Below are 19558 nucleotides of genomic sequence, written 5' to 3'. Positions count from 1 at the left end.
GTGCATGGTTCCTTCTTCTTCTTGTCTTGACGGACTCTATTCATGCATGAGTTGTTTCAGCACATCTTCACGTAACACATGTTCCCGCCTTCTCCTACGCAAGACCGTTGCAACCTAACCATCGTATTCGCATCTGTGACTGCAGTTCCAATTACTCCTCTCATCACACCATCACATCATTCTTCTTCTCCATACACAACTCCCATCGTGCTTAGGATTAACTGTTTGTTCTATATATCCTTCCATGTTGCCTCATTTGCCTCTACTAAGATTTCATCGAGAGAGTGTCTCAGTTCATCAATGGCGCCTCAACCATCTGCGACCCGGTATGAGAAAGGAGCGGAGTCGCAGTCGGGGAACGGAGGAGCTCAGCCGCCGGTGGTAGTCGACAAGACGCTGTCGAGCGCAGCGAACCTGGTGAAGCTCCTGCCCAGCGGCACCGTGCTGGCCTTCCAAGCACTCTCGCCGCCCTTCTCCAACCGGGGCATGTGCCACACCTCCAACAAGTATCTCACCGCGGCCCTGATACAGCTCTGCGCCGCCGCCTGCGCCGCTCTCTCCTTCACCGACAGCCTCAAGGGCGGCGACGGCAAGCTGTACTACGGGGTGGCGACGCTGCGGGGGATGTACGTGCTCAACTACGACGGGGAGGAGGGAGAGCGGAGCGGGGTGCTGAAGGACCTGAGGAGATACCGGCTGCGGGTGCTGGACGGCGTGCACGCGCTGTTCGCGGTGGTGGTGTTCCTGACGCTGGCCTTCAGTGACAGCGACGTGCTCAACTGCTTCTTCCCGGAGGCAGGCCCCAACACGAGGCAGCTCCTCGTGAACCTGCCGCTGGGAGCTGCGTTCTTGTCGGGCGTGGTGTTCATGGTCTTCCCCACCACCCGCAAGGGGATCGGCTACGCGGACATGGCGCATCACCAGTGACTCCAAGGAAACAAAGCGGCCTGAGATGGCTCCTTACTGTTACTGTAGTACGATGGGATTTGAAAGTAAAGCTACTGTGCACTGGTAACGTAAAATGGTAACGTCACCTGAGAATAAGAGTCGTCTAATTAGTAACTTTAACATTTAATCGATCTATCAATTGACAACTTAGCTCATGAAATACCAGAAACCATATAATAAAGTAATCTAATTATTATTACTCTCATTGAGTTCCGCGTGGCTAACCGCAGACTATTCCGCAACATGCACTACGCCGAGCCACCTGTCAAGCGCTTACAACGCGTGTTGACCGCGACCGAAAATTGTGACTCGAGTCGGAATCAGATTCACATGTGGAGCCCACGATGCGAGAGGTTGGTTTCTCGCGACGGAAGGTTGTCCACGTCGCACCCTACACGCGTTCGAGTAACGCCACGACCAGGTCAGCCGCACTCACGCCGTCACCGCTTTCCACTTGACGGCCGCCTTCCTCCCGTCGTTCCAAACGCGCCTCCAGGGCGACCGCGCCGTCCCACCTAATCACGCCGCGTGCCACGTCGCCCCATCGTTGCCCATTCCGCAAGTCCCACCGCTCCTTCCTCTCTCCTTCTCTCTCCGCCTCTGTATATAACGATCTCCCGCCGTGTATTCCGACCACTCATCCCTCCCTCTCGATCCAAGGAAGAAGGGATACACACTCTGCGATGGCTCCGAGGGCGAAGGCTTGCAACCCCGGTGGCGAGGGATGCGGCGGCGGAGACTGGAAGGGGATGCACTACCGGGGCGTCCGGAAGCGGCCATGGGGGCGGTACGCGGCGGAGATCCGGGACCCGGCCAAGAAGTGCCGCGTGTGGCTCGGCACCTTCGACACCGCCGAGGAGGCCGCCCGCGCCTACGACGCCGCCGCCTGCCGATTCCGTGGCCCCAAAGCCAAGACCAACTTTCCCTGTCCCGCCGAATCCCTCGCCTGCGCCACCGGATTAGCGGCCGGAACGGCGGCGCCAGCCAGCCCCAGCAACAGCACCGTCGAGTCGTCCACCTCCTCGAGGCGGCCCGCCGTCGGTCTCTCGCCGCTAAATCTCGCGCTGCGGCGGTCGTCCTCCCTGTCCCCCTTCCCGCACTCGGACCTGATCGCTGCTGCCAAGAAATCGGCGGCGGTTAGGGATTTCAGAGGGCCGGCTTGTGGCGGGGTGGAGAGCGACTCAGACTCGTCCTCGGTGGTGGATTGTCCTCGCTCCCCAACATCCGTCTGGCCGACGGACACGATTCGCTTCGATTTGGATCTCAACCTGCCGCCTCCGCCGGAGTTCGCGTGATCGAAAGTGACATGAATCGTAGTCCTCCTTTCGAAACGTCTGTAGATAACCATTCTCTGTAGTTCCCACATGTGACAAGTCAACCTCTCACACACTCCTTCCGTGCTTCGTTGCCTCCACTCGCACACGGTTGCGTCGTCGTCGTCCTTCCCGACGTCTCCTTGGCCGCCTCCTGCATCCTCTGCGCCGTCCCGACCACCTTCTCTCATCGACTTGCTCTTCTCTGCCTTGTTTGATTGCTTTGCCTTCTTCACGGACGACTCCATCGAGTCCTTCGCTTCCTCTGAGGCGACAACGAAACACCTCAAAGTTGGGAAGTGTACTAAATCTGACAAGCTACGAGATGCGATCGCAAAGCCCAATAAGTAATGCTTATGCTAAGAAGCTATTATTTCATGGTTGGCACAGACATACAATTCTACAGTGTATTGGGTGGGCTTTCTCGCATTAAACTGATGGTGTTGTTCATCCAATTAGATATGAAAAGTCTGATTGGATATGAACTCCGGCTACTTTGTCAACTCCAAAGTCAATTTGACTTCATACTTTCCATTACCTACACTGGTATTGAATCTATAACCCGTTCCTGACTATGGTTTCGGATTTGATGGCTCTTTAAAATTAGAATTGATACTAAAGTCTTCACGATTAATGTTTTGTAGTGAAGAATGAAATCTTATGTCAACTGCACTCTATTTCAGTGCACACAAAAAAAAAGCTAATTCTTTTGTTAAATTGGATCGGTGGTCAACTTTCTAAGAACATCCTCCAAAAAGGATTCTTCCATTCAATTCAATTATAGGGGCCCAAGTAAAGCTATGAAGATTATCACATCAGCAGTTGATCTACACAACTATGATGTTATATATTTTTCTTGTTGTGGCCACTTATATTTTGCTTAGAATTTTAGCCTGAGAGGTTCTCATGTAGTAGCATTCAGCTGCTTTCTTCTACAGAAAAAGAAGCCATAGTTTTTTGCTTATGAGTTCTGATGGTAGATCAGAAGTGCATCTAACCAGCAGAAATAGAACTCCTTTCGCTGTGCTTCTTTTAAGCTTCGAGGTTGTCCTTTGATCAGGAAATGTTGGAGTTGATACAGTGAAATATGTGGAGTGTTCTCTTAGATGGTAGGGCTGATGACCACATCTCTAAGACTGACATGATAACTGGAATTCAACATTGTACTTTAAATTCTCTCTCTCTGAGTCTGTAGGTGTTCTGATCCTTAGGGATTAGACCTTCTTTGTACTTAAAATGCTCTCTCTCACTGTCTGTAGGTGTTGAGGATTAGACCTTTATACAGAGAAAGAAGAAGAAGATGCGATCTTAATACAAGGGATGTAATACATGTCAATATACCGATCGATATTCACCCGATCAATCAATTTTAATTACTTAGTTTGTCGTCCGGTATGCCGATGCAGTATCTTCACGATGAATCACCGATATCAGTATTGTATCAAGATCTAAATCATGAGCATTATTTTCTCCTCAAAACTGCTTTATTTTCTGGAATGCCGATGCCGATGCATTATCTTCGTGATGACACTGCAATTTTCTGGATTAGAAATTGGAGGTTAACCTTTCATCTTGTTTTGTAATGACACGAATCTAACTTCCCTAGTTGCTTTGAAGATATAAAAAACATGGATTCAATCTTTTGAACCGTAAGTCTTTATTTCCATCACTGTCCACAGTTCTAGTACACATTTGTTAAGGAAAGAAGACGTTGATATCCTCGTCAGCTCGAGATGCTTACGAGATAAAAATGTTGAGTTTTCAAGGTACCACATACACAAAGACTAAGGTCAGGAAAGGTTTTCGATTTGATCCTTCCGATGCCCAAGTTACTAACCTAAGATATATGAGTGCGGACGTGAGCGGATAAAAAAGGTAAGTCCCCTTTTTATTATATTGAAGATGAACTTTTATATCTGATCATAAAGGGATAGAATATTTCATGAAATATTCTATAGGGAGGTTGGCTTTAGCTACCTCTAATAGTCTCTTATTAACCTCTTGTCCACGTGGGCAACCCGGGGGGGGGGTGCGCACTTGTCTTGGACCATTATCTATGTTGGCAGATAGGTAGGGGGTGACATTCGTCTTATCCTTTCACCATAGACACTATATGATAGTTACATGTCTGATGATGATTAGTTGATAGTGTATTCCTTATCATTTGTTCCCCTCTCATGACATGTTTCGGGGCTCTTGCCAAAGGAGTCCGAAGTGCAGTATTTGGTTCAATCAGCACACTGAGCCCATACCTCTTCGATCCATTTTTGACTTCATGGCATTTTTAATTCATTCGACGTGTCTATCCAAAATCGCCTCACTAGCACTATTGGTGGCGATCCATTGTCGACCTACCCCTCATATCATCGAGAGACGCACATTGGTTAGACATAGTTGAATTTTCCGACCTCCACACCTTAGGCAAGAACGAGGGTCAAACTTCCTAATTTCCACACCTTGGTGGAGGCATGGTCGAGCGAATGTGGGGATCGAGTTTCTCGATCGCCTTGCGTTAGTGGAGATGGGAGTCGAGCTTCTTAACCTCTATGCCTTGGGAGGAAGAAAGGGCCGGGCTTCTCAATCACAAAGGAGATTTATAATTCACAAAATTATCTCATCAATATAGGTCATAACCAAACATTAAGAGCAACCTTGGCATCCTTCCAACTATTGTTGGCCTGCAAATGCAATTTATGTATGTTTCAATCATTAAGGCAGGAGGAGTAAATGTTTTAACTTCACCAAGCATCATTCATTGCACATCCAAATAAGGTGACAGCAACTGTTGCATGTTCTTGAATGTCCTCTACATAACATAGACACAACCACTCCAGTGGCTGCTTTAATTAATAATACAAGTAAGCAACAATGTTGTTATCTTCTGGTGAGCTACACTGCACATCATACTTATTAAAAATAAGCAGTCACATCAGCATCAGTGACATGTCTCTTGTCTTATCCTTGAAACAGCTCTTCATGTCAAGGAAAAGACATCACCTCACTTTCTCCAGCCCTTCAAGTTTCCACCCTAATAGTTCCAAGTCAGGCAGAGAAAAAATGATGAGCTCAAAGAAGAGGTTGTCCAGTTAAGTCAGTTAACCACCTTCCTCGACAGCCCAAAGGAGACCACAATTATTGAAGGGCCTCACCTAAACATGCATAGTTTTCAATGATTAGATCTACGACATACTCGCTTAATCAAGCAAGCAACAATGGACACCGTCACCATCCTCATTCATAACAGCTGCAACCACTCAGGACCTGCATCAGAAGGCTTTTCTTGATACATTCTTTGTGCTTTGGTGATTACTGATTCGGGTTCAGAGACAAATTGGGACGTCTACGTGTGCTCCAATTTATTTTATTTGGTAGAAATCCAATCCAATGATGGTACTAATCCAAAATATTTATGCTCAGATTAATGATTGCTTACTGCCTCTGATCTTGTAAACCCAACTCAACTGTCCTCCCACATATGATACAGGATTAAAAGCATCAGTGAAGCCATGAACACTTTGATCAAAGAATGGAGCAAGGGGGTAAAGGACTGGGCATGAAAGGGCCATAGAACAGCAGCATAGGCAGGTGAGTAGGGACTGCATTAATGGTGGGCTAATTATTAAGCACTAAGCACTTCACGTGAGAACCTCCGTCTTCATTCACCGTGAGAAACTCGGAACTCCAATGTTACATACAACTTTCTCTTCTGATCAAACTCCCATCTCCATATCTCAGAAACTGTAGCAACTTCAAATTTGTAACCAGGTTTGTCTATATTTAGGAAATGGAGCTCAAATCTTAAGATCCACCACACTCGATCTGACCAGAAGAACACTGTTATTCCACTCCTTGTTTATCCACCTTGCATTCCTCCATTTCCGTCCATTTGAGGGTTCGAGCAACACTGTTATTTCACTGTCATCTCAGTTGCCTCAAGGAATAACATTAGGAAGCCCCCATCTCTTGTATCTGAAGAAGTTTGCATGTCACTGGGAGTACTTTGCACCGCGATGTGGTAATCTTTGTCATCGCCAATTAATTTAGTGCCAACCAACTGATCATGCTTTCCTATCTTTATGTTCATTTTCAGGGTCCCATCAACCAATGCAGCCATTTAAAATGCCGTCACAATAGTTGCTCACCTCCCACACCACCCCAGCTTCCTGCCTCCGATCCTTCTCTATATATCGTATGCTGAGCCAAGTCTCCAAAAATGTGTGACCTACAAACTGCTAGTCTCTTTCTCCTCCTCAGCTTTCTCTAGTCTCCTCTAAGACCAGGTCATGGGTGTTGAACAGGAAAAGACTGTCATCTACGATCACAGGATATCGACTGTGGTGCCTGCGACGGTGACCGGCAATGCTGTCCTGCATGAACTCACCAATATGGACCTCATCATGAAGCTGCACTACCTGAGGGCTGTGTACTACTTCAATCAAAGTGAGATCACTGATGGTATCACCATTGCCGACCTAAAAAATCCCATGTTCTTGTGGCTCAACATCTGCTATCCCATGGCTGGACGAATTCGGAGGGCGGAGAGTGGACGTCCACTGATCAAGTGCAATGACTGTGGGCTGAGGATCATCGAAGCTAGGTGTACAAGGACGCTGGGTGAGTGGCTGGACGTGGAGTCGTCGTCGTCGCGTTGGAGGCTCCTGGTACCAGATAAGGTGCTTGGTCCAGAGTTGCAGTTCTCCCCCATGGTTTACATGCAGGTAATCCTCTATCTTCGTATGTTCATTTATGAGCTCATTCGTTTTTGCATGCTTCATATCAACTTCACGCATTGAATAACTGCAGCAGTAAGTTAGAAACTATAAGTAGCTCTTTTCTAGAAGGCAACAACAATAAATTTAACATGGTGGAACAAAAATACATCAAGGTGTGCAAGTCGAGCTGGTGAAGTAGCATGCTTAAAGAAGATAGACAACTTATTTGTTCATCACAAATGCTTCTTAAAGTTTTCACCCCTTTTGTGGCTTCCATTTTAGAATGGTTTCATTATTTTGTTTCAATTTAAAGTACCAAAACTTGCTGCATGCTTAGCTTTCATGAGGAACTTGGTTTGATCTGCTTGTACCTAATCTCATTGAGGATGGATTCAAATTTACTAGATCCATTGTAATTATATCTTGCATTTTCCCTTAAAAAAATCAAGATTAATTATTGTACCTATGCACATTAAGCTCTGGAGATAGTGGGAAGATTTAATTGTAAGCATAAATACCAACTTTCAGAATTTTGTTTGATCAGAAAAATAGAAAAAGGAACTCAGTCACTCTGAAGAGTTATCAAAAGATCCCACAGAATAGTAACTGTCAAAAATGCAGCAATTAAAGTTGGGTCTGTGTGACATTATAACATTTTCATATTTACAGTTATATTTTATTGCAAATTTATTAAATAAATAAGTTATAGACAATTCTCATATTTATTTATTTTTATGGATATCCTTAAAACTTTGACTATTAGGAAATCAGATGGGTGTCTTACTAAGGGTGAAAGGAAAAAGTAGACTAGATTTTTATAAGTAAATGAAATTAGTAATTAATTTGTAGGCAAATACACCTAAAACCAACCATTCAAGGGTGTGTTATGGAATAAAAAAGAGCTTCCCATTTTAATCTAGTGCCAGTAAACCTTAAGCTTTTATGACATCATTATATTCTTTGTGTCCAACTCCCAAGGAAGGAAGTCCCAGCACATTATATATTGCAGTCTCACTGACCAAAAGTTCTTAATGATCAGAGACATTAGTGCTCACATAAAAGAATGAGAATTAGTAAAAAACATCCTTGGTGTATAATGAATTGGTCACAGTAGTTCCCAGTAAGGGCCTGAAAGCATCCCCAAATGCAATAAAATAGATGAGGAGGATACCCTGCGTCACTTTCTCTGGGTTGCTAACCATGCAAAGAACTTATATTGCTGGCTTCACCAGATGACACTACCACATGGAGGTTTTGTTTGACATTGATCAAGTAGGATAAGTTTCCATCAGAATAAGGAGAAAATTATATGGGTGTCATGGCAGTGGTTGTAGTAAAGCTTGTAAGAAGCAGTTGAGAGGAGTTTTCCAGAGGATAAATGAGAAAAGAAAATTAAATCAGCATAAACCATATCTTAGTTGTGGAATAAAAGCAGCTTCAACAGAGTTAGTGATCAGTGATCCTATGGGGTTTCATATACTTCTACTACTAGAAGCTTTTCTTAATATCTCAGAATAACTACACAAAACAAGAAAATCAAACTCAAACTTGGCTATGTACTACTAAACTTATGATAACCCACTAAAATTTGAGCTTCATTGCAGGATCACTAAGAGAGTTTAATCTAACTCGAAGCATGATCAAATTCAACGGCATTGGTTTGAACATAACTTCAAAACATTAATGAGAAACAATGCAAAGCATCATGCTTATTTTACCTTCTTTGTTAACAGAAGCATCATTCTTAAATAAGCACAAGAGAAAGTTTCATTATATAGTCAAAGGACAAACCTGCATCTAATTGCCACATCAAGTGTCACTCCCTTGGAATTAGCCACTTCAAAGATTAACAACCCACTAGAGCAGACCTTTCGCTTCTGCAAGAAATCTCAATTCAGACTTTCAAGTTAGTCACCAATTTTGGAGGTCAAATAGAACAAGGACAATTAAATTAATGGAATTTATCGACATAAACACCTTGTTGGATTAAGCTTCGATTTGGTTCACCTTGAGCACATACGTATCATACATGAATCCAAACTTTGAACCAATTGATCTGAGTTTCTAAATACTTTCCTCTTACAACCTATTAACATTATTACCTGGTTTATTTTCCAAACTGATACTCGGTGAGCAGTTTACTAGATTTAAATGTGGAGGGATGGCCATTGGATACAGCTGGGCTCATGTCCTAGGAGATCCAATGTCAGCCACAAACTGTATCAATCTGTGGGGAGAGTTATTCAGTGGCAATCCACCCCCTAAAACTCTTCAGCTAAACAACCACCAAAAGAAAGCAGAAAGTGCAGCAACACATGTGAAAGTGTCTCCAAAACCAATTCCAGTCAACCAGGTTGAACTAATTGGGGATGGCTGGCTGGCTCCCAACACCCGTAAAATGGCAACAAATTCCTTTAGGATCACAGAAACCAAGCTTAAGAAAATGCAACCAGAGCAACTCAAACAAGTCCCAACTTTTGTAATAATCTCAGCTATGATCTGGAAATGCTTGGCAAAAATTCGAAAGAGCAGAGAATCCAAAATGGCAACTATCTGCAGATACCTCACCTTAGCAAAATGCAGCAAAATACTGAACAATATGCTCAAAACAAGCACAGTCAGGTTAGATTCCTCAGCTGCCAATTTTGGGCTGTTAGAACTAGCAACCTTGATCTGTAAACAGGAAGCAGATGAGTCGAAGTCAGTTGAAGAGTTGGTTGACATAGAAAATGGGAAGCCAGATTTTGTGCTTTATGGGGCAAATCTCACTTTCGTAGACATGGAAGGAATCAACTTATATGGGTTAGAGCTCAAGGGTCAGAAGCCTGTACAAGTGGACTACAGCATTGATGGAGTTGGTGATGAAGGAGCAGTTTTGGTGCTACAGGGTCCTCAGAGAACTAATGAAACCAGCAGCAACCAAGAGAGACTTGTAATGGTTATCATACCAGAAGATGAGATCCGACAGCTCTGCGAATTGCTTAGCAGTGAATTTGGCATCGCTCAAGATCTGAACATAAACCATAAACTCTCTGTAACAAACATGTAAACCTGGAAGTGAATGTTTCGAGGATGTCAAGTTGTCTTAATTGCCTAAGTATATCAGATTAATCGTAAGTTGTTGTCTGCTAAATAATGACTATATTATGTAGCAATTTTCCAACAGAATCATGAAGTGCTACATGTGAAGAATATGTCAAACCATTGAAATGGAGGTCAGGCAGAATTAGGTACCAATTTACTTACCATCCCACTAGTTTTGTTTGTAAGAATACCATGCTTCTTATGGCAAGCCTGGTTGTTCTGGTTGCTGATGCATACAAATAATTCACTGTAAAGCACCAACAACATTGTAACCTCCCTAAAAAGAAGCGAAAAGTATGTTGGGGAAACAGCTAACAACTTCTGAATCAGGATCATGTACTGTCAAAGATCATGGACTAGACCGCTGCTGAATCCACTCAGAACATGAATATGCTAATTGCACACTTATATACACAAACCATAAATAAGAATGTCACTAAATGCTCTAAGTACATATTATTGACAATCCATCCAAGCAACAAAATGAGATATATATATATATATATATATATATATATATATATAGTGTGTGTGTGTGTGTGTGTGAAGTAAATTATATCTAGGATTGACTGTTTTCAAGACATTATTAAAGCTTTTTATGTCATGTTCAAAGGCTGAAGGAGAAAACCCCGAAAATTGATAGGAGCTGATTTAAAAATTTCTCCTTCGCATTAATTCATTTTCTTTGAGTAAATTCTTCAGATAACTTTTACTCTAATAAAATGTTGCAACAAACATACCTGTTCAATTTTGCAAAACGACAAATAAGCATGCGTACGATGACCCAATTCCGAAGTCCACACGAATATCCACTGTTAGGATGCCCTCATTTCCTGTGAGAGAAGCAATTAACCAGCAAAAAATCACATTTTTGAGCTCTAGAACTCATTCCCGGGAGCTGGCCTCAACAAAATCCAACGTTAGAACGAATTCCAAGAGCTCTGCAGATTAAGAAAACAGGCATACGCACGACCGATAATTCATCGAACAGCTTCTGTGCGCCCCGCCAGCAGAGGCGCCCAGCACCAGCCGAGCACAGCCTTGAAGGGAGAAGCAACCAACACACCGATGCACTCACAAACTGAAAACAGAAAAGCCAACTCCAACACGTTCCTCTAAGGTCGAGAGACGGGCCTCGCCGGCGGAAGAGGCCATCGCGGGCTGAACCCTGGCAGAGAAGAACTGCTCCTCGATCGTCCGGCGGCCAGAGCTAAGGAGGCTGCCGCGGCTGGGAAGAAGTTCCGGCGACGCGGTGGCGCGGGAAACTCGAAGCTGAGGCAAGGCGGACGTGACGGAGGGCGGGCGCATAGAGCAGGCAGAGGGCGGATAAGGCGGCGTGGCGCTACGGCTCGTCCGGATCGACCGCACTCGTGTTTCTATACGGGCGTTGGGTTCATTTATTTCTACTCTCCTATTTATTTGGAGATTTCATTATATATATATGTATGATTGTATGTGTATATGTATGTATATATATATATATATATGTATGATTGTATGTATATATGTATATATATATATATAATACAGTAAATAGAAGTTATTTTTAGGTGTGTTCCTTTGTACTTGATTTATGATGTCATAGAAGTTATCTTGAAAGTTAGTATATCAAATCTATTAGTATTTTTAATTATGTATTATATATAAACTTTAAGAATATGTCATTTATGAGAGTAATGATGTATATATATATATATATAAATATAAATATATATATATATATATATATATATATATATATATATATATATATGTATATGTATATATGTATATATACATATATATGTATATATATATACATATACATATATATATACATGTATATATATATACATATATATATACATGTATATATATATATATATGTGTGTATGTATATATATATATATGTATATATATATGTATATGTATATATGTATATATGTATATATATATGTATATGTATATATATACATATGTATATATATACATATATATATATATATACATATATATATACATATATATCATCCATTTTATCTTAGACTTTCATAGTAGGAGGACAACAAGTCCTTCAACAAGCCGTGCCTTTCACTCAAGAAGGATGCAACAGATCACCCACTTCCACTAAAAGGACATGACATTAGATCTTTGAATCGCTTATGAGTTGAGGATTTAGGAATCCTTATTCACTGTCCTTGCCTTTAATTAGTAATTTCTTTATTAGACAATCCAAGTGAAGATAAAATATATCATATATATATATGTCATTGTTGCTAATCTTCATCAATTGATTATAATGATTAGTTAAAAATACCAATATTTTTTTATATTTATGTTTTTAAAATATTTTTAATATAAATAAATTAATGTTAATTATATTTAAGATATTTAACCTTAATTTTCTTTAAGGATGTTAAGGCAGGAATATATGTGAAGGATTATAATATTTGAAGTGACATAATATTACAAACTTCTTTTTTTGTTGGATGACTCCTTTGTGTGGACGATGCACTTGAATATACTTCATTCCAAAGCTATATTTTCAGTAAGATGTCATGATGCTGCTATAATGGGAGTGGTTAAAGATGAAAAAGACTGTTAATCAAACACCAAAAGCACAAATTGTTTATTCATTGTCAGAGTTAGATTGCAAGAACCATGAGATTGATGACAATGGTGTGAATGAATATATCTCCTCCACTGCTAAGAAGATGAATCAGATATGTCAATTTGGCTCGAGTGTCAGCAAAACATCATCCAATAATGTTTCTATTACATTATATTGACAGAACAATACAGATTCTGGTGATGAGTTTACATTGAGATGTAGGGATAAGCTCTCCTTTTACCAACCTCCCTCGTTCTTCATGGTGATTGGTTCTTCAGCAACTCTCCTTACCATCTCCTACCTCACAACACGAAATGATTGCACATTGACATGCAGTAGAAATTAAGCAACCTCTGTCTGTAAACACCTTCAACCAACAGCCTCACACCAACACTCCTCATTCTTAGAGAATTCTTCTCCTTCTCTGGGTTCAACTGAGAATCCATGGTGAGGCTCTGGCGATGGCTAACTGTGTCCATGGCCCTGACAGCAGCAGCCTTCAGCTCTGTGTCTGGTCGGTTTGTGGTCGAGAAGAACAGCGTGAGGGTGATCCGGCCAGAGCAAATCAGGGGGAGGCACGATGCAGCCATTGCCAACTTCGGCGTGCCGCACTACGGGGGCACCATGGTGGGTGTGGTCAAGTTCCCTGACAAGAACAGCACCACCGCATGCAATGCCTTCAACGGCACCCCTTTCAAGTCCCGATCTAGGCGCCCTGTTATTCTACTTGTCGACCGAGGAGGTGAACATGACAGCAACATTCTCTTCTCTCTCTTCTTTCATTTCTTCCTTCACCATAGATGGCCTTTTACTGCAGAAACAGAATAATTATGCTCATATGATTTGGATCTTTCTTCTCTGGAACCCGTATGCAGGTTTGGTATTACAAGTACCATGATCATGGTTCTTATTTAGTGTGAAATACTTGTTCTTTATTTTCTTTTTCCTCTTTCTTATATTTTTTTTTCCAATTTCTTGGTTTACTTCTTAGTGTTAATTGAGGGAGATTCAAAGCTTTCTTCCTCTTTTTCCTTTCTAATCTACACATTGCAATGAAGTACCCCTTTCTGATGGTTTAAGAAGATCTAGATATCTCAGAGATTGATACTAAAAGTTTTTCAAAGTTTCCGTCCAGATCTAAAACTTCTAAAGTTTCTCAAAGCTGCCATGATAGAATCTCTTGATAGAATCTATGAAATCCATTTTCATCAACAAATGGAACAGTGAGGGTGGCTTACCTTGCCTTTTCCCTTGGTATAGTCTCTGGTTTAGCTGCCATGTGAAAACCACCTTCTACTCTATGCAAAGCTCAAGGAAGACATTCCACCAGTAGAGTCTTAATCCTCTTCCACCTGCTCCAGATTGCTACTTTGCTCTGAAGGCATGGAATGCACAGCAAGCTGGTGCTGCTGGAGTTCTAGTTGCTGACAACACTGATGAACCTCTGCTTACCATGGACAACCCTGAAGAGAGCCAAGACTTGGAGTACGTCGACAAGATCACCATTCCCTCTGCCTTCATCAACCACGAATTCGGTGAGACCCTCAAGAAGGCCTTGGCAAAGGGGACGACTGACCATGTTATCGTGAAGCTGGACTGGAGAGAATCCATGCCTCACCCGGACGAGAGGGTCGAGTATGAATTCTGGATGAACAGCAATGATGAATGCGGCCCTCGCTGCGACGAGCAGATGAATTTTGTCAAGAACTTCAGGGGCCACGCCCAGCTGCTTGAGAAGGGAGGATTCACTCAGTTCACTCCTCACTACATCACCTGGTACTGCCCAGAGGCCTTCATACTCAGCAAGCAGTGCAGAGCCCAGTGCATCAACAGAGGGAGGTACTGCGCTCCTGATCCCGAGCAGGACTTCAATGAGGGGTATGACGGCAAAGATGTCGTGATCGAGAACCTGAGACAGATTTGTGTTCATAGAATTGCCAATGAGACAGGCCAGCCATGGGTTTGGTGGGACTTCGTCACTGATTACCATGTCAGGTGTTCGATGAAAGACAAGAAATATAGCACAGACTGTGCTGAAGATGTTGTCAAATCCCTTGGCAAGTCTATGAACTTGATCACAGATTTTGTTCCTTGTTCATCTTGAAGGAATAGAAACCTTTTCTTACATGATTCAGCTTGATGCATCAGGTTTACCTCTGGCCAAGATCACAAAATGCATGGGTAATCCAGAAGCAGATGTTGAGAATGACGTCCTAAAGACAGAGCAAGAACTCCAGGTACATTAATCTGAAAGATTTCTAAGCATAATTCTTGGCAATGAAGAGTTCCCACATTTCACCAAGTATAATCTTACTGCACATAAACGTTCTGCAACATTCCGCCAAAAGTGAACTGAATGCCCTACTGACCTGTCATTCTTCAACATGGCAGTCAGCTTCAAGTATACACCTTCATTGCTATGTGCTTGTGGATGATTTTTCTTTGTTGTCTGTTGTGATGACAAGATCATTGATAAAAACAAGAATGACAGAGAGCTCAAACCCTTATTTTTTACCTTATTATATCTTCCGACATGACCTGCTTCCCACAATAGTAGCAAACATTTTCTGCTTATGCATTCATTTTAGTAGATAATCAGTATCCTCTTCCTACTGCTTTCTTTACCTATATTTGCCACTCAGATTAAGCACCTGTCCATTGTCTTCAGAGAGAGGCCAGATATTTCTTAGCCAAGATCTGATGTTCTGCCTAAAATTGCTCTAGCAACTAGAGAGATTGTTGGCTAGGCTAATCATCAATAGAAGTTAGAAACTTTAGAAATCTGGTCTTAGGCCTTGAGATATAAACACAGCATCTAGCCTTTGTTGAACACAGGCTTCTAAATTCATGATATATTGCCAGATAGTTTGACAGTTGTGGAGTACATTATTGCAAGGACTCAATCTCATTATCCAGGGAGTCTAACCAATCACCATTGGCTCATAAAAGTAGCATGTAGAAACCCTTCCATGATTTATGAGGTGCTTTTGCATCTTATTCTGAATCTTTTTTTTATCAAACAATAACTCTTGTTTTATATCTCTTTCAATCACATTCAGTCCACACCACGAATAACCAAAGAGATTGTCCCTTGAGGGAGAATTTTCCAGCTTTGATGCCAAACAACATTCTTTCTTGGTTGTAACTTGAGAAGAAAAGAAAGAAATGGAAAGGAGTTACAACCATTAATAAACAAAAAAGCTGAACAAATAACTTCTAATTATTATCCTTCTCTGCTATGACAATAAGGATAGATCCTAATGATGACAATAATAGACTGGTGTCTTTAACAAGTGCATTACAGAAGAACTTCTAATTATTATCCTTCTCTGCTATGACAAAAGAAAAAAGATTAAAAGAACAAACAATCAGGCCGATTCAATAATGTTACAAGTTAAAATACTATCTATTATTGAGTCAAATTAGAGAGTTTACTGTAGCTTCATGATTCAGATTTCTGGTAGCATAACTGATATACTGATCGATTTTCACATTATAGGTTGGACATGATTCTCGCGGGGATGTAACTATCTTACCCACCTTGGTTATAAACAATGTTCAATATCGAGGTTTGACACCTAGACCCTTGTTTCAAAACCATGGGTTTATCAATGTCATTCTAGAACAAACCTTTGGAGCTAACTAGTTCTTTTAATATTTTGGTTGGTATTAACCAAAAGAATTTAATAACATAACAATCAGTAAAATGAGTGCATTTTTTCCTGTGTAAAGGGAAATTGGAGAGGATTGCTGTGCTGAAGGCAATATGTGCAGGATTTAAAGAATCGACTGAACCTCCTGTATGCTTGAATGGAGGTTTGCATGACTAACCATTTCCTAGTGAACTATATAGTATATACTAAGCTTATGCTGCATATACTTGCTTGTTTTCTACCAGATATTGAGACAAATGAGTGCCTTCGATCAAATGGTGGTTGTTGGCAAGATCAAAAGTTAAATATCACAGCCTGCAAGGTACATTCTCCTCTTATATATTATAACTTTAACATTGTGGGAGTTTGAAGAGAGTTGCACTGTTATTCACATTATGTTAATTTCACTTCTTTAGGACACTTTTAGAGGCAGACTCTGTGTATGTCCTGTAGTTCATGGTGTTCAATATCAAGGTGATGGCTATACATCTTGTCAAGGTAATATTCCTTATTAAATGGTTCTTTGACTATCTTAACAACCATTTTATACTCAAAATTCTACATAGCCTTATTGCTGAAAATGTACTCCCTACCAACACTGTTTTATGGAACTAGTATCATTTCATCTGACTGACTAAAGCCCTCCAAAATTGTGACATATTTTCTTTGTATTGAGATTCAGCTGTGGGACCAGGAAGATGTGCAATGGACAATGGAGGTTGCTGGTCTGAGACTAGAGATGGACAAACATTTTCAGCTTGCTCAGTAAAATTTTATATACTTGTTGAATTGTCCTATCATGCAAAATTTCCACTTTTATTGGACATAAGGATAACACAACTATTTGCCTTGAAGGGCTCCTTGTTGACTGGTTGTCGCTGTCCTAATGGATTCCATGGTGATGGTTATACGTGTGAAGGTATTTAATTTTCTATAATTTCCTATGTTCTTTAAGTTCTAAGGATGCTCAATGGCTTCTCTATTTGTTTTAGATACTGATGAATGCAAGGAGAAGCTTGCCTGTAACTGCCCTGAGTGCTCTTGTAAGAATAAATGGGGTGGATATGACTGCAAGTGCAAGGGCAACCTGTTGTACATTAAAGGGGAGGACACATGCATAGGTAAGAAAAAGAGTATGACATACTAATTGCTGTAGAACAATATGATACCCACATTGTACAAGGTAGCATGCAAGATGTATATGATACAGCATCCATGCAGTAAAACACAGTTAATTTCTTTAAATTAGCTACATATGCCTTTTTGTAGTTTAGATTAGTGTTTTCTTTTTGTGTCAAAGTAGTTCTATTATGCAAAATGATTACCTAGTATTTAGTGTCTATAGTTACAATTTGATTGATCATAAAATCTTGCATTAGATGCTTGTCATATAGTACTGAAATACCTGAACCTTCACCAAATGAGAATTCACCAGAAGTATAATATTTGCCTTAGCTTTCAGCAGATATTAAATGCAACATCAGATCAAAATTAAAACAGAGAATACTGTGCATTTAGAGTTCTGAGACCTTTTTCTGTTTATATATTTGCATTTGCAATCAGATCCAGGTATTATATGGTCATTGAATTTGATGCAGAAATGAAGTTTATCACAGGCTGCTTTTAAGTATAGTATCATGTGTCTTGGTAGTTTTCTTCTGTTTTAGGGTAAGGTAATTCCTGTTTAGATTGATCATTTTTCTGTTGTAATGCAGCTAAAAATATGTCAAGATCGAGATGGATACTGATGCTCTTAGTTCTATCATGTGTGGCTGGTGCTATAGCAGGATACATATTCTACAAATACAGGCTCAGAGTATGTTAAGTCCAACTCAATCAAAAAACTAGTCAGGCTAAATGAGCATCTTCGTTATTAGTCAGTGAGATCCATGACATATCAATGCTTCACTTTTGCAGTCTTACATGGACTCCGAGGTCATGGCTATCATGTCGCAATACATGCCACTAGATAACAATGACCACCGCAATGAGATCCAACAGTTACGACAAGATTCAACAGCATAATGAGGTATTTCTTTATTAGTTTATTGGTTCTTCCAGTTCTATATTTTGAACTTTTTCCTGACAAGCCACATTTCTTTTGGCAGGAGGGATTTAGATGTAAATTCACAATATTGACAACCGAGAATCCATGAAAAGAAATTATACTGTGAGCACAAATTTTTTAGATAGCTGCAAGAGTGGGTCACCAATTTGGCATATATTAATCAATTTTGTTGTAAAATGAATACCGGAAAATAAGCATCCATTACTAGCCAGCGGCCAACAATTCCAGATTGCATGATTAGACCAAAATGTTTCTGCAATTATGCTTTCTGATCTCTTTCAATTCATAATAAAAAATTACATGGTAAGAGCAGAACATACCACCACTTTTTTCATTGGTAATGTATAATATTCCTTAAAGAGAAAACAAAGGAGGTGTCATATTGTTTTGATCAAAAAAGTCCAACCTTAATCTTCATGTTAGTTTATGCTAACTTACCATCTGCCTTTTTGAATGAACCATTCTATTCCAGTTAGTCTGTGGTAGCTTGTTTATCCTTATATGCTAACTTACAATCTGCCGTTACAAATAAACCATTTCATTCTAGTTAGTCCATGCTACCTTCTTTATCTTCAAGTTTTAATGACATTTTGACAATCTTAATCACATACAAGGTGAAAAAACAACAACCCTGAAGCCTTTCCAGTTTCAATATAAAGTTGGGGCTGATTATGAAGGAATAAAAAGAGCCATAATCCCTCCTCCGGGAAATTGAGCTAACTTTTACAACTATTTGTCAAACTTAGATCAACCCCTATACAAGTGCAACCGGCATCTGATTCTTCCACTAGCAGGCAAATAACTCGACGAAGCTAGCTAGCTACATAAAACTAAAGCTTTGGTCCTCTATGGATCAGTTGATTGATAGAAGTAGTACAGTTACAAAGACTTGTCAGTGAAAAGATCAACACAATTGAAAACGAAATCTTAAGTCCCGACAAATTTGGGCAGTTTACATGGATCAATTTCAGCCTATTAGTTATTTCACTAATGCAAGAAGGTCAGCAGCATACTAACAGGAACACAAAATGTAAATAGTAAGAAAATAAAGCGATAGCTCACCTCCCCCTTCGTCTTGGCTCTGTGTTCCTCATGGCACCAAGAAAGGCTGAACCTTCTTGAGTGCTTCAAGAAGGGCCAAAGCTTATAATCCGTATCAGGATCAGCAGAATCTATCAACCATCTTCCTC

At 40.8% G+C, this 19558-nt stretch overlaps 4 protein-coding genes and 2 long non-coding RNA genes across 9 annotated transcripts; 4 read left to right on the top strand and 2 right to left on the bottom strand.

Annotated features, from left to right (window-relative positions):
- Positions 1 to 22: 22 nt before the first annotated feature.
- LOC103991110 (protein DMP3-like) lies at positions 23 to 1054 on the top strand. The gene has a single exon (XM_009410469.3). The coding sequence runs from the start codon at positions 79 to 81 to the stop codon at positions 925 to 927; it is 849 nt and encodes a 282-aa protein (XP_009408744.2). The 5' UTR covers positions 23 to 78; the 3' UTR covers positions 928 to 1054.
- A 577-nt stretch (positions 1055 to 1631) lies between these two features.
- On the top strand, positions 1632 to 2243 carry LOC135680093 (ethylene-responsive transcription factor 11-like). The gene has a single exon (XM_065194081.1). The coding sequence runs from the start codon at positions 1632 to 1634 to the stop codon at positions 2241 to 2243; it is 612 nt and encodes a 203-aa protein (XP_065050153.1).
- Positions 2244 to 4985: 2742 nt separating this feature from the next.
- Positions 4986 to 11428, bottom strand: LOC135586263 (uncharacterized). 3 transcript variants are annotated; one of them, XR_010514858.1, is made up of 6 exons: positions 10798 to 11428; positions 10220 to 10304; positions 9922 to 9983; positions 9542 to 9646; positions 8765 to 8850; positions 4986 to 7058 (listed from the first exon to the last, which is right to left on the bottom strand). It is a non-coding gene; the product is annotated as an uncharacterized LOC135586263 (long non-coding RNA). The 3 variants fall into 3 exon arrangements; XR_010514859.1 differs by lacking the exon at positions 10220 to 10304; XR_010514857.1 differs by lacking the exons at positions 10220 to 10304; positions 10798 to 11428 and having other exon boundaries at positions 9076 to 9646; positions 9922 to 10056.
- LOC135678225 (protein ECERIFERUM 26-like) lies at positions 6545 to 10022 on the top strand. The gene is made up of 2 exons (XM_065190769.1): positions 6545 to 6979; positions 9111 to 10022. The coding sequence occupies exons 1-2, from the start codon at positions 6545 to 6547 to the stop codon at positions 10020 to 10022; spliced, it is 1347 nt and encodes a 448-aa protein (XP_065046841.1).
- Positions 11429 to 12735: 1307 nt separating the features above from the next.
- On the top strand, positions 12736 to 18694 carry LOC103990726 (vacuolar-sorting receptor 7). 2 transcript variants are annotated; one of them, XM_009409969.3, is made up of 13 exons: positions 12739 to 13389; positions 14009 to 14704; positions 14796 to 14884; positions 16147 to 16216; positions 16380 to 16463; positions 16546 to 16622; positions 16717 to 16798; positions 16983 to 17065; positions 17156 to 17219; positions 17293 to 17421; positions 18016 to 18116; positions 18218 to 18329; positions 18409 to 18694. In XM_009409969.3, the coding sequence occupies exons 1-12, from the start codon at positions 13092 to 13094 to the stop codon at positions 18323 to 18325; spliced, it is 1881 nt and encodes a 626-aa protein (XP_009408244.2). In that variant the 5' UTR covers positions 12739 to 13091; the 3' UTR covers positions 18326 to 18329; positions 18409 to 18694. The 2 variants fall into 2 exon arrangements, with proteins under 2 accessions (XP_065046838.1, XP_009408244.2); XM_065190766.1 differs by having other exon boundaries at positions 12736 to 13389; positions 16983 to 17219.
- LOC135678224 (uncharacterized) lies at positions 12782 to 14025 on the bottom strand. The gene is made up of 2 exons (XR_010514856.1): positions 13886 to 14025; positions 12782 to 13458 (listed from the first exon to the last, which is right to left on the bottom strand). It is a non-coding gene; the product is annotated as an uncharacterized LOC135678224 (long non-coding RNA).
- Positions 18695 to 19558: the final 864 nt, after the last annotated feature.

Source organism: Musa acuminata, chromosome BXJ1-7 (assembly GCF_036884655.1).
Source record: "Musa acuminata AAA Group cultivar baxijiao chromosome BXJ1-7, Cavendish_Baxijiao_AAA, whole genome shotgun sequence".
In the NCBI taxonomy this organism is placed as follows: Eukaryota; Viridiplantae; Streptophyta; class Magnoliopsida; order Zingiberales; family Musaceae; genus Musa; species Musa acuminata.
This window is presented reverse-complemented; position numbering and strand designations above follow the sequence as displayed.